Source organism: Bos indicus, chromosome 19 (assembly GCF_029378745.1).
Source record: "Bos indicus isolate NIAB-ARS_2022 breed Sahiwal x Tharparkar chromosome 19, NIAB-ARS_B.indTharparkar_mat_pri_1.0, whole genome shotgun sequence".
Lineage (NCBI taxonomy): Eukaryota > Metazoa > Chordata > Mammalia > Artiodactyla > Bovidae > Bos > Bos indicus.
In genome coordinates this window covers 39,714,064-39,726,521 of record NC_091778.1, presented here as the reverse complement: position 1 = coordinate 39,726,521, position 12,458 = coordinate 39,714,064, and the positions used below count along the sequence as shown (strand labels likewise).

General features: G+C 51.7%; 1 protein-coding gene across 3 annotated transcripts; it reads left to right on the top strand.

Annotated features, from left to right (window-relative positions):
• Nucleotides 1-2,657: 2,657 nt before the first annotated feature.
• On the top strand, nt 2,658-12,191 carry CDK5RAP3 (CDK5 regulatory subunit associated protein 3). Of its 3 annotated transcripts, none has more exons than XM_019982206.2 (14): nt 2,658-2,779; nt 3,061-3,106; nt 4,803-4,934; nt 5,214-5,314; nt 5,699-5,747; nt 6,611-6,789; nt 7,011-7,147; nt 7,326-7,470; nt 7,864-7,974; nt 8,495-8,573; nt 9,154-9,242; nt 11,022-11,227; nt 11,598-11,769; nt 11,861-12,191. In XM_019982206.2, exons 1-14 carry the CDS (start codon nt 2,777-2,779, stop codon nt 11,924-11,926), a joined length of 1,515 nt encoding a protein of 504 aa, XP_019837765.2. In that variant the 5' UTR covers nt 2,658-2,776; the 3' UTR covers nt 11,927-12,191. The 3 variants fall into 3 exon arrangements, 2 of the variants coding, with proteins under 2 accessions (XP_019837765.2, XP_019837764.2); XR_011562050.1 differs by having other exon boundaries at nt 2,727-2,835; nt 11,537-11,769; XM_019982205.2 differs by having other exon boundaries at nt 2,729-2,835.
• Nucleotides 12,192-12,458: the final 267 nt, after the last annotated feature.

Genomic DNA, 12,458 nt, shown 5'->3' with positions numbered 1-12,458 from the left:
CACATAGTTGGAACCCAGTAAGTTTGTTTAATCATGGGGAAGCTCCAGCCATTCCTATAGCCTGAGTCAGGACTCTACAATGGGAGCCAAATTCCCATGAGAGAGCCCTGAAGAGGCTCTTAGTTCTGCCCTATGAGCCATTTTTATGGAAGACTTTCAACCCCTTCTATAACAATAATGATTACTGTTTCACAGACACACACAGAGTTTGCAAATAATGAGAAAAAAAATCTATGAAAGTATGTTGTAAACTATAAAGAGTTACATACATCTAGTGGGTTTGTTTATTTAAGTTTGTAAATAGAAATACCCTGAGATGGTCAGGATGTTTTATCTCCATGTTGAGGAAACCGTGGCTGGCAGAGAGCTTATCAAAATGGCCCAGGATCTCATTGGGCAGGAATCTAGGTCTTCTCACTGCCCTATCACATCACACAGTTCAATAAAAAATTTACTAAGCCCCAAGTGATGTGCTGGGCACAGGTGGTGGGGGAGATGGGTCACTTAGAAAGACTCAAGCAGAGCCTCCTGGAGGAGTTAACAACCTGGAAGGGGAAGGGTGCAAAATGGCACATCCAGCCCTGTGAGCCCCCTTGCCCATCCTCTCTCTTCTCTCCTCTCACCCTCTCTCCTCTGCACTTCTGGACCCATCTCATGCTCTCCCTCAGCTTCAGCCACAACCTGGACTGCAGATGAGTCAGTCTAGCTCTCCAAAGCTGTATCTCCAGCCCCCTGAAATCCAGAGCTGCAGACCCAAGTGCCTCCTGCACACTTCTCACAGGGGAGACTCCCTGGGCCACCAACCCCACAAGTTCAAAGCTGAGATGCCCTCCTCCTCACCCCCTGCAGGATGCTCAGCATCCCGCATCCCTGAATTAGGTGGGGGTCTCCCACTCAACCACCTATGCGTCACCCTGCTGTCCCACTCTCCACCCACACAGCCAACCAACTGCCAAACCTGTCCATTTGCCTCCAAACCATCTCTGAAATCTAGTTCTTCTCTTCCTCCTTATGCCATTGTGTCAAGTCAAGCTCTAACTCTTGCATAATAACCTTTTAACAGTCTCCTTGCCTTCAGCCTTACCTCCCACGAATCCATCAGTCTCTGCAGGCAGTTTGTACAGGTCCCTCTTTGCCTCAAGCCTCAAAGCCTTGAAACCCTCCAGTGGTTCCTCTCTCCCTGCAGGGGTGAAGTCCAAGTTCCTTCCTGAGATGATATGATATGATACCACCCTTCCGCCTTTACAGTCCCTTCTCCAGCCAACCCCTGCCTCAAACATTTCATGGCACAGAAGCTGGCCTGTCTGAAGGGCCGGCTTCATAAGTGTGAGACCTATGCAGTATATATATGTATATACATATATATATGTGTGTATATATATATATATATATTTGGTTGCACTGGGTCTTTGTTGCTGCTCACAGGCTTTCTCTAGCTTCAGAGAGTGGTGCAGGGGCTTCTCAAAGTGGTAGCTCCTCTTGTTGCGAAGCACAGGCTCCAGGCACACCAGCTCAGTAGTTGTGGCTCCCGGGCTCTAGAGCACGGGCCCAGTAATTGTCACACAGGTTAGTTGCTCCGAGGCATGTGGCATCTTCCCAGACCAGGGATCAAATCCAGGTCCCCTGCAGTGTCAGGTGGATTCCTATCTACTGCACCATCAAGGAAGTCCAGTTCATAATTTTTAACAAGGGCATTTTAATTATACACTGGACTCCTGCAGTTATCGTGCCAGTCTTGCCTGCCTGTTGTTCCCTGCACCTCGTTGCAAAGCCTGCAAAGCTTTGTACAGTCTACTCCACCTGGAACACCACTCCCACATCTCCCTCTTTCTGCAGCTCTTCTTTTAACACTCAATTTAGGTGTTATCTTTGGGATGCCTCCTTTGACCCTCCTCCCTCCCGATCCCTGCCCTAATCACATAGCACGTAGCAGGTGTTCAACACTTGTCTATTACATAAATTCAGTGAGAAGGTAATGTGTGACAAAAGTGCCACATAAGACTTCTAAACCATGATCCGCGGTAAAGTGAGGCAATAGGGCGTTTCTAAAAAGACTCTTCTTGAGAGTCTCTTGGACTGCAAGATAAAACCAGTCAATCCTAAAGGAAGTCAACCCTGACTATTCCCTGGAAGGACTGATGCTGAAGCTGAAGCTCCAATACTTTGGCCACCTGATGCGAAGAGTTGACTCATTAGAAACGACCTTGACGCTGGGAAAGATTGGGGGCATGAGGAGAAGCGGGCGACAGAGGATGAGATGGTTGGATGGTATCACCGACTCAATGGACATGAGTCTGAGCAAACTTCGGGGGATGGTGAACGACAGGGAAGCCTGGAGTGCTCCTATTCATGAGGTCGCAAAGAGTCGGATATGACTGAGCGTATCTAAACCACATCAAGGACCTCTAGGTTCCTCAGTAGGCGCTAGGACCCTGTCGGTAGACTCGTTAATCTTTACGCAGAGGGCTCCGTGCCTGCCTGGCCGGCAGCGACTGGGACCAGCTCCAGGGCGCCGCCTGCCGGGATTATGCCGCCTCTACAGCCCTTTCCTGGAGCCCCGGCTCCCGCCAGGTCTTGAGCCCGCCTCGCGTCTCCCATTGGCTGGCTCCTCTTCTCCCGCCCTTCCCGGGCTCAGCCACTCGGAACCCCGGGGTGGGTGGGGCTTGAGGCCTGGGATGGAGCGCGCGTCCCGATTGGCTCTGAGGAAGGCGGTGACGTGGCCAGAGAAGACCCATCTGTGCCTAACCCGAGGCTCAGCCACAACAGCACTGGATTAATGGTACGTGGGGCGTGTCCCGGTCAGAGGCCGGAAACGGAAGTGAAGGAAAGATGCAGGTGGGGGAACAGCAGCTGGGGAAATGGGGGGCTGCCCTGGGGCCCCTGGGCTGAGTTCAGCCGGTCCTTTCTTGACCTGCTTCCTCAGGCTCTCTCCGGGGGGCGGCCCTCCCCGTCCCGTTGTGCTGGCCCCGCAGGGTGACGGTTGGGGGGATGAAGTGAGCGCGCGAGTGGCTTGTCCGCTCGCAGCACTCACGCACTTTTCCCCGCCGTGTTTCCCGCCAGGACCATCAGCACGTGCCCATCGACATCCAGACCAGCAAGCTACTCGGTAGGAGGGGCGCCCCCGCTCAACTACCTGTCAAGGGGAGACCTGGCCCCCTTGCCCTCTGTCACCAACAGCGGAAGCGCCGACCACTCGCTGTGTTCTGTGCTCCCATCTGTGGCTGGCTGGACCTGCCTCAGTAAAAGGAGCGGGAAGGAACCACGCTTAGAGTCTATACTTGACCTGTGTTTTCTGTTTTAACGTATAAAACATGTTGTCAATCATATCTTTCAGGGACAGCAGAGAGTTAAAGGCTTACCTTAAAGGTGTTCAGCTGCTGAATGGCAGATGTGAAGTTAGAACCTAAGTCTGTCAGGTTCCAGTATTGTATTATGCTGGAAAAACAATTTTCTTCCTTTTTATTTTTTCCTTTGATTTTAGGAGGAAGAGGCACATAGGTCCAGTCGAAAATAAAACCTTTTAGTGGCCAGGCCATCTCCCTGGTGTCTGTATCGGGTCTATATACCTCCTCTCCAGTTCAGAGCCAGGGAAGGACCTCTTCACTCTGACCCCTCTAGGGCGGTGCACCGCTCCTGGATTTTTAAATGGTCTTTGAGTTTAATTGTTTTGATGCCAGTCGTGTCATTAAGATAACATCCGTTTGACTATGTCATCCCTTTGCTTCTACTTCTGTGACATCTACATAGTTTTTCTTTTTGAAGATTTTAGTGGAGTGCAGCAATGGGAATGTAACTGATAACTAGTGTGGGCTCCCAGCGTTTGACCAATTAGATTTATTAACAAGGGCAAGGTGGCCACTTAGTGGAGCATCTTTAACTTCATTTCGAATTTGTCCCAGCTCTTCAGGACCTGTACACTCTTGATGTACATGCTTGTTATTGGTCCCGAAACCCAACCATTTATTGAGGGTTTATTCTATACCAAGTGCTGTTTTATGTGCTTAACATTATGAAAATGAAGATCACTACAATTCATTGAGCCCTTGCCATGCGCCAGGCACAACGTTCAGTGTTTTACCGTTTGTACTCAGTATATTTTACATGTAGAGAAACTGAGGCACGGAGAGGTTGAGAGACTTGCCCAAGAAAGCTGGTAATTAGAGCCAGGACCAGCTGACCACAAGTCTTGGTCTTAGCTCTCTCCTATGAGGAAATGTACATGGCTCTCATGCACCTATACCCTCAACTAAAAACAGGTCTGGCCCAGAATCCAGGAGGTCAGTCACACTGGTATTCATATGTGCAGGATGGTGCTTCCCTGGTAAGAGTAGTCCAGTGTTATTTAGTCCTTAGGGGCTTTGCAGTTGTTCATTCATCTGGTATTTGGTGTAACCATCTTGGATTTTTCATTGTCATGGTTAATCCCAGCCCTGAGAAAGTATAAATTGAATGGCATCCTCTGTCAGTAAGAAAGATATAATTATCCAGGGAAGCAAAAATATCATGGAGAATTTAGAGTGGTCCAAAGTGGCACTTTGGTGTCTGGAACCATTCAAAGCTTTCCTTTACTCTGTGTTGAGGCAGTTACTTTATAAAAGTCACATTGTGGATAAAGTCAGGTTGCTGGAATCTATTTAGCCCCAAGGATCCCTTTGAGCCTGTCTTCATTCCCATCTTCCTCTGACCCCCCACACCTTAACCAATATGAGTACAGCTTTTAGCCAATGCCTTAGCATATATCACTTGAATGAGTGATGCAATTTTGGCCATGGGGAATACTATAATTTGGGTTTGTGCTATAGACTGGCTGGTAGACAGAAGGCACTGCAACCTGAAATGGCAGAGTCTGGTATTGACCATCCGAGAGAAGATCAATGCCGCCATCCAGGACATGCCGGAGAGCCAAGAGATCGCCCAGCTGCTCTCTGGATCCTGTGAGTGCTTCAGGACTGCATTACTGGACCCTCTTCTTTCCTGGGGTGGTATATATCTGCTGAGCTGTTCCCTTTTCTTTAGTCATAGGACTGACCTCTAAAGAAAGAGAGGCTTTTATTTGGGGTATAGATGCTGGTTTATTTCAACACAGAATGATGAAGGGGAGAGCTGTGCCCTCTAAAGTTACTGGCATATACATGAGTCAGCCATGTGTGGTGACCGCAGTGGTGGATTACAGACTGTTATTTCCAAAGTCTTTGTTTTTCTTTGCTTTCCAGACATTCACTACTTCCACTGCCTAAGAATTGTGGAGCTTCTCAAAGGCACTGAAGCCTCCACCAAAAATATTTTCGGCCGGTACTCTTCACAGCGAATGAAGGCAAGTATGGATGACGGTGGTAACGCGTAGCTGGAGGCATCCGGTCCAGGGGGTCAGAGGCTGTCTGGTCTTGCTGAGGATCCATTGGAGATATCCCCGTGGAATATTTCCTCAACTTTCTCTCTTTCCCCATAGTTCATGCCAAAAGTAGATCCTGAAAGTGAAAGTATCCGTCTCTCAGTCGTGTCCAACTCTTTGTGACCCCTACCCCTGGGTTTACATTTGCTTTGGGAATTGCTCGTTGGCACCATACTCTTAAAGTGGGTGGTCTAGCCAGCATTATGAAGGAGGATGAGGATGCAGAGACTGGGAGAGCGTCCCCTGTTGGGGGATTGAGCTGGGATGTGGCTGCTCTCCTGGCTCACTTCCTGTTTCTTTTCTTAGGATTGGCAGGAGATCGTAGCCCTCTATGAGAAGGACAACACCTACCTAGGTAAGGGGCCCAACCTGGGAGTCCCAGTGTCCACAGGGAGGCTCCCTCCTCGAAGTTTAAGACACTGGGCTTCTAGGAGGTACAGTTCATGTGAGGGGAGAGGCTGGTGTGTAGATGTTTGGGAGGTGGGAAAATAAATTTCAATGAGTATTGGGAGGAGGATGACCACCAGGCAGGTTGTGGGCATTTGGACGGGTGCTTATGGGTCTTCTGCTGGTCACCTCTTGATGACTAGCTCCCCCGGCACCCCTCTGCTCCACTGGGCAGAAGAGGCACAGGTTGACCTGGGGCCTGTATCAAGTGCCTGAGAGAATAACTAAAAGGCTGACTGTAGTTTGGGTTGTATTTGCTAGCAGTGTAAATAATTATAATAGCTGCTGCTGTTGCTGCTGCTGCTGCTAAGTCGCTTCAGTTGTGTCCAACTCTGTGCGACCCCATAGACGGCAGCTCACCAGGCTCCCCGGTCCCTGGGATTCTCCAGGCAAGAACACTGGAGTGGGTTGCCATTTCCTTCTTCAATGCATGAAAGGGAAAAGGGAAAGTGACACGACTCTTAGCGACCCCATGGACTGCAGCCTACTGGACTAATATTGACCAAATATTAATACTTACTAAATCAAGGAATTATACTTGTATTTTATATGAATTCTCTTAATTCTCATGATAAATATTACTACCCGTTTTATAGTTGAGGACTGGATTGGAGAGGTTAAATGACTGTCTTAGGTTCCACAGCCAGGAAGGGGAGGAGCTGGGAGGTCAACCCCCGTTGCCACCAGGCCAGGGTATTGCGCATGTCCTTGGGGCGTGCCTGCCTTAGGTGTGGGGGTCTGGAGTGAATTTCCTGGGCCCATCTTTCTCAGTGGAACTCTCCAGCCTCCTGGTTCGGAACGTCAACTATGAGATCCCCTCCCTGAAGAAGCAGATCACCAAGTGCCAGCAGCTGCAGCAAGAATACAGCCGCAAGGAGGAAGAGGGCCAGGCGGGGGCTGCCGAGATGAAGGAGCAGTTCTACCACTCGTGCAAGCAGTATGGCATCACGGTGAGCAGCCCAGGTTTCCCTCGGGGGACGCATGCCTGGGGCCTCTGTCTGTTTTCCTGGGCCCAGTGCCTTTGCTTCTGCAGAGGGCTTTCCTTCTCTGCCGATTGGGCCCTTCTTGGGCCAGTTTCTTGCCCATCTTTAATCTTCAGGCATTGTCTTTAATACGCTGGACTCCACTACCCACCACTTCTGTCTAAGCCCACCTCGTGGATCCTCTCTAGGGGGACAATGTCCGAAGAGAACTGCTGGCCCTGGTGAAGGACCTACCAAGTCAGCTGGCCGAGATCGGGGTGGCGGCCCAGACCCTGGGCGAAGCCATTGACCTGTACCAGGCCTGTGTGGGGTTTGTGTGTGAAAGGTATTGAGGGCCCTGGCTTCTCCCCTGTGGAGGAGGGGCGGGGAACATCGAGCTGCTTCCCCGGCTGTGCTCTCTTCTCCACTTGTGCTCTCCCCACGTGACACTTGAGTGCCAGGCCCAGCGGTGGGCCTGGCCTCACAAGGGGCAGCAGGAGGGTCAGCGGCACGCTCCATTGCAGCCCCACAGAGCAGGTGCTGCCGATGCTGCGGTTTGTGCAGACGCGGGGGAACTGCACGGTGTACGAGTGGAGGACGGGCACGGAGCCCTCGGCAGTGGAGAGGCCACACCTCGAGGAGCCCCCTGAGCAGGTGGAAGAAGACGCGGTAAGACAGGCCGAGTGAGAGCCGCTTCTTCCCCTCGTACACGGGTCAATCCTCCCCCGTCCCCTTTGAACTCAGAGTCCAGAGGGAAGAAAGGGGTGTTCCTGTGAGAGAGACTGTAGGTGGAAGGGCCCAGAAGGCCCTACTCCTTCGTTTTTCTGGCTTTCTTGAGACCACAGGGTATACGAGTGCTGAAGAGGCCCAGGAGGCTGGTCAGCTTTGAACTGGGAACCCTTCAGTCCCCTGAGCTCTCTGAAGACAGACTCTCCTTTGGGAAGCTTGGAGGCCATTATGTTTGAACAGTGTGCTGGTGCTCCCTACTGAGACCTAGAAGAACTTGGCAGGCCCCTTTTTCTCACCCATCTTCTTTGAGCTAACACTTTTTTTCCCTTCTAGATTGACTGGGGTGACTTTGGGGTGGAGGTGGCTTCTGAAGGGGCTGACTCTGGCATCTCTGCCCAGACTGCTGGAATTGACTGGGGCATCTCCCTGGAATCGGATTCAAAGGTTGGGATGCTCTCTCAGTCCATCTCTCTTGAGGACTTTCTGTGATTGCTGTTTTGGTGATAAGAAACATGTTGGGAATTTTCTAGTGGTCCAGTGGTTAAGACTCCACGCTTCCACTGCAAGGGGCAAGGGTTCAATCCCTGGTCAGGGAACTGAGATCCTGGGTGCCTTTCAGTGTGGCCAAAGGGAAAAAAAAGTTTTCTCTCTTTCTCTTCAAAGACATCACTTGAAGTTCACAGCTCTTGGACCACATATAGTTTGGGAGGAGGCAGTTTCCAAAGTGACATGTCAGAGTTTTGACCTCTTTCTCTTGGTGTTTGGGGCAGGTGTGGGGTATAGGCAGGTGGTACCTATATGCATGAGCCCCACTGCCATCTTTGCCACCTCCATCAGGGCTGCAGGTTCTTCATACAGTTGAAATGTGCCATCATTGGGCTTATTGAGGGCTTTAGTTTATCCTGGCTCCCTTTGCTGGGGAAAGTTCTCCCAACACTGCAGGGGTTCTTTGCTCTCCACTCAGGAAGCTGGGGGTGATGAGATAGACTGGGGAGACGATTCCACTGCTCTGCAGATCACTGTGCTGGAAGCCGGAACCCAGGGTGAGTGCGTCGCTCCCTGAAACCCTGGCAGAGGGTACCCCTGTGTCTCTAGAAGCAAAGAAAAAGTACGCTGCCAAGACTGCGCTTTTCATACAGTTACCTGTTTTTGTTTTTGTTTTTTTTCAAAATCTTGTTGATGATGTGAGTGTAGTGGATAGAGAAGAATTCTTAAAATGAAGCCTAGAAACTCTCAATGCTTTGGATATCGAATGTGGGTCAGCCTTTGCTTGGGATGTTCCGAGAGGGCTAACAACCTCTGAAGCCTGACCTGGCCCCAGAGGCTGTGACCGTGATCTGAGCCACTAGAGGGCAGTGCAGGATGAGACTTGATGCCCACCAAAGGGAAGGCGCGCTTGGTTCTTTGGAACTCAGCTCTGTGGTCCTCCTCACAGACTGCAGTTGGCTCTTGGTGCCTGATTAGGGCTGCGACAAATGGGAAAGGGTGACCCTTCCTTCTTGGGTTGGAACAGGAAGTGGCTTTAGTGTAGTGTCTGTGTCCATATTAATGCACCAGGACTTCTCAAACCAATGGTCTTCTCTAGTCTTTAGCCACTTTATCACTTCTCTCTCTTCCTGGCAGCTCCCGAAGGTGTTGCCAGGGGCCCGGATGCTCTGACACTTCTTGAATACCCTGAGACTCGGAATCAGTTCATTGATGAGCTCATGGAGGTACTTCTGTCTCTGGATGATGTGCGGGGAGGCCCGGCACCGGCATAGGTGGTATTGCTCTAGACACCTGACCTGACCCTCCTGTTTCTGTGAAGGAAGCAGAGTGCTTTCAGTGTTCCAGAGCAGGGGCACTCTCATTCACTCTGGAGCATTAGGATGCTTCCCATTCATTCCATTCAATGGACTTCCCCGGTGGTTCAGTGATAAAGAACCCGCCTGCCATGCAGGAGCCACAGGAGACACGGGTTTGATCCCTGAGTCAGGAAGATCCCTTGGAGGAGGGCATGACAACCCACTCCAGTATTCTTGCCCGGAGAATCCCATGGACAGAGGAGCCTGGCTGCAGCCCACAGGGTCGCAGAGTTGGACACAACGGAAGCGACTGAGCACATCTTCACTCAACAGTGTTTATCATGTTTATCGTCCTTCCTAAACCCCCGGCACTGTCTGAGGAGACGGAGCAGAAAACAAGGCAGAATCCTTGACCTCGTGGAGCTTGTGGTCTAGTGGGGAACACAGGCAGGAAACAAGGCACGCAAGAGAAATACGCAGCACGTTAGGTGTTAACACAGTGCCATGGAGAAGGAGAGCTGGAAAGGGAGATGGGGCTGCGGGAAGGCCTGTTTTTATGATAGTGGTCCAGAAGGCCTTGTTGCAAAGGTGACCAGTAAGTCAAAACCTGCAGAGAGAGCCACCCCACGTCCGGCAGAAGAGCCTTCCAGGCAGGGGGAGCCACACAGAAGCTTGGAGGCAGAAGTGTCCTGCACTCGTGATGAACAAAGAGGCCGAGCAGGGGAGCTGGGGGAGTAGAAGAGCTCAGAGAGCGGAAGGGAACTGGGAGCTGCTGGGGCTTTGGAGCAGTTTGTGTCTCATATCATCCCTGTGGCTGAGGTGTCTGGCAGCCCACAGTAAGAAGCTGGTGTTCTTGGACCTTCTTTGTGGTACTGGGAAGCTGGGGCCTGCCTTTGTTAATTTCTGAGTCTGTCCACTCCTCAGGCCTGCTGGCAGGGGAGGGCCTCATGGAAGGTCTTGTCCTCACCAGTCTAGTTCAGGTTTCCATGGGTGGATAAAAGTGACAAGATACGTGACTGGTTCTCAGATTCTGCCGCCTTTTCTTAATCTAGGGCTTCTCAAACATGGATTCCTGTTCCCTGAATCTCATTTTTCCCATGAAAATACCTTCATTCAGCAGAGAGAACCCCTTGAATCTCTGCTTCATAGTTATCTGATCCATAGCCTGGGAGGAGGAGCGGGTGGTCCTGGGTTAGGTAAGGCCTGAGGCAGCAATGAGGGGCTGAAAGGTGATGGTGGAGGCTGCCCCAAACTCCCGCCTTACAGTTGGTGAGTTTCTAGCAATAGAAATGCTCAGAGGAAATAACTGCTCCTCTGTTGTTCAGTCACTAGGTGCGTTAGTCGCTCAGTCGTGTCTGACTCTTCGTGACCCCATGGACTGTAGCCCACCAGGCTCCTCTGTCCATGGAATTCTCGAGGCGAGAATACTGGAATGGGTTGCCATTCCCTTCTCCAGGTGATCTTCCTGCCTAGGGATTGAACGTGGGTCTCCTGCATTGCAGGCAGACTCTTTACAGTCTGAGCCACTGTTCATTTGCTAAGTCGTGTCCAGTTCTATACGACACCATGGACTATACCACACCAGGCAGTCCCCTACTGTGCCTCCTCCAGAATCCAACCCTTACCTTATTCTTTATTTTGAGCAGGCTGAGGGCCTAGCTTCCGAGTTCTTTTCTCAGTTTGAACCAAATCCTCTTTTGTCCTCAGCTCGAAATCTTCTTGTCCCAGAGAGCAGTGGAGATGAGTGAGGAGGCAGACATCCTGTCTGTGAGCCAGTTCCAGCTGGCTCCAGCCATCCTGCAGGGCCAGACCAAGGCCAAGATGGTCGCCATGGTGTCGGCACTGCAGGATCTGATTGGCCGGCTCACCAGTCTTCGAATGCAGCACCTGTTTATGATCCTGGCCTCACCAAGGTCTGGCTTTCCCCTTGATGTTGGGCTATTCCAGGGCATGTTGCAGGGCGCTGCCATCTTGGGCGGCCCTGCCTCCTTGTTTCCTCCTCTCTGTGACCCCTTGGACCTCATCCCTGCCTCCCATAACTGCACCACCCCAACTGGGGTTGGGGGTTCTCTTTGGGGCAAGATGGGGTGGCTTGAAATATGCGGGCAGAATCTGCATCCTGGGTAGGATGGGGAAGTGGGAGTGGCATTCCATACAAGGAAGGACTGATGGATGTGAAGGCTGAGCGGCCAACAGAGACTGAGCCTCCCCTGTTCTACCAGTTGGATGGGGACACCCAGGCTGCCCAGAGACACCGAACACTTACGTGAATGCCCTGCCCAGGTATGTGGACCGAGTGACTGAGCTCCTCCAGCAGAAGCTGAAGCAGTCCCAGCTGCTGGCTTTGAAGAAAGAACTGATGGTGCAGAAGCAACAGGAAGCCCTCCAGGAGCAGGCGGTTCTGGAGCCCAAGCTGGATCTGCTGCTGGAGAAGACAAAGGAGCTGCAGAAGCTGGTGAGAGCAGAGAGGCGAACCTGCCCAATTTCTGCAGAGCGAGGCCCCTTTGCCTTCTGCCTCCTGCCCACCCGGTATCACTGTCTTTCAGATTGAAGCTGACATTTCCAAGAGGTACAATGGGCGCCCCGTGAACCTGATGGGAACCTCTCTGTGACCTACTACCGTTGTTCCTGCCCATCTTCTCAGCGTTCAGGATGGAGGAGGGACAGCGCGGGGCCCTTCCTGGTGAGAGACTAAGCCGACTGGAGGATGGAAGGCCCCATGATGGAACTGTCACCCGGATGGTGATCTCAGCACTCTGTACTCTCTGCAGGAGGCTGTCTTGATGGTCCTGTGGCCCCTCAGCCTCAAGTCACAGCTTCTGCTCCTCCTTGTTAATGTAGTTGGACTTTAATAAAAGAGAGATTCTTGTTTCCCTACTGACAGTGCCCGTCTCTGGGCCTGGGGTTGAGGCTGTGTACCCATTTGCATGGGGTTCTTGATCCTGTGAGGTACCAGGTTGGGGACTTTTTCCTCTTTGCCTCTGGTGGCAGGGAGGCCTCACAGATTAATATCTACAAACAATTCAGCAAGGGGCTCTGGGGTAGCTGTCAGCCGGGGCCCTTTCTCTCCACGGCCAGGCCCAGACTGCCCCACTCAGGCCAGAAGCCCAAGGGGAGCAGTCAAGTGGCAGCCTCGTTGGAGCC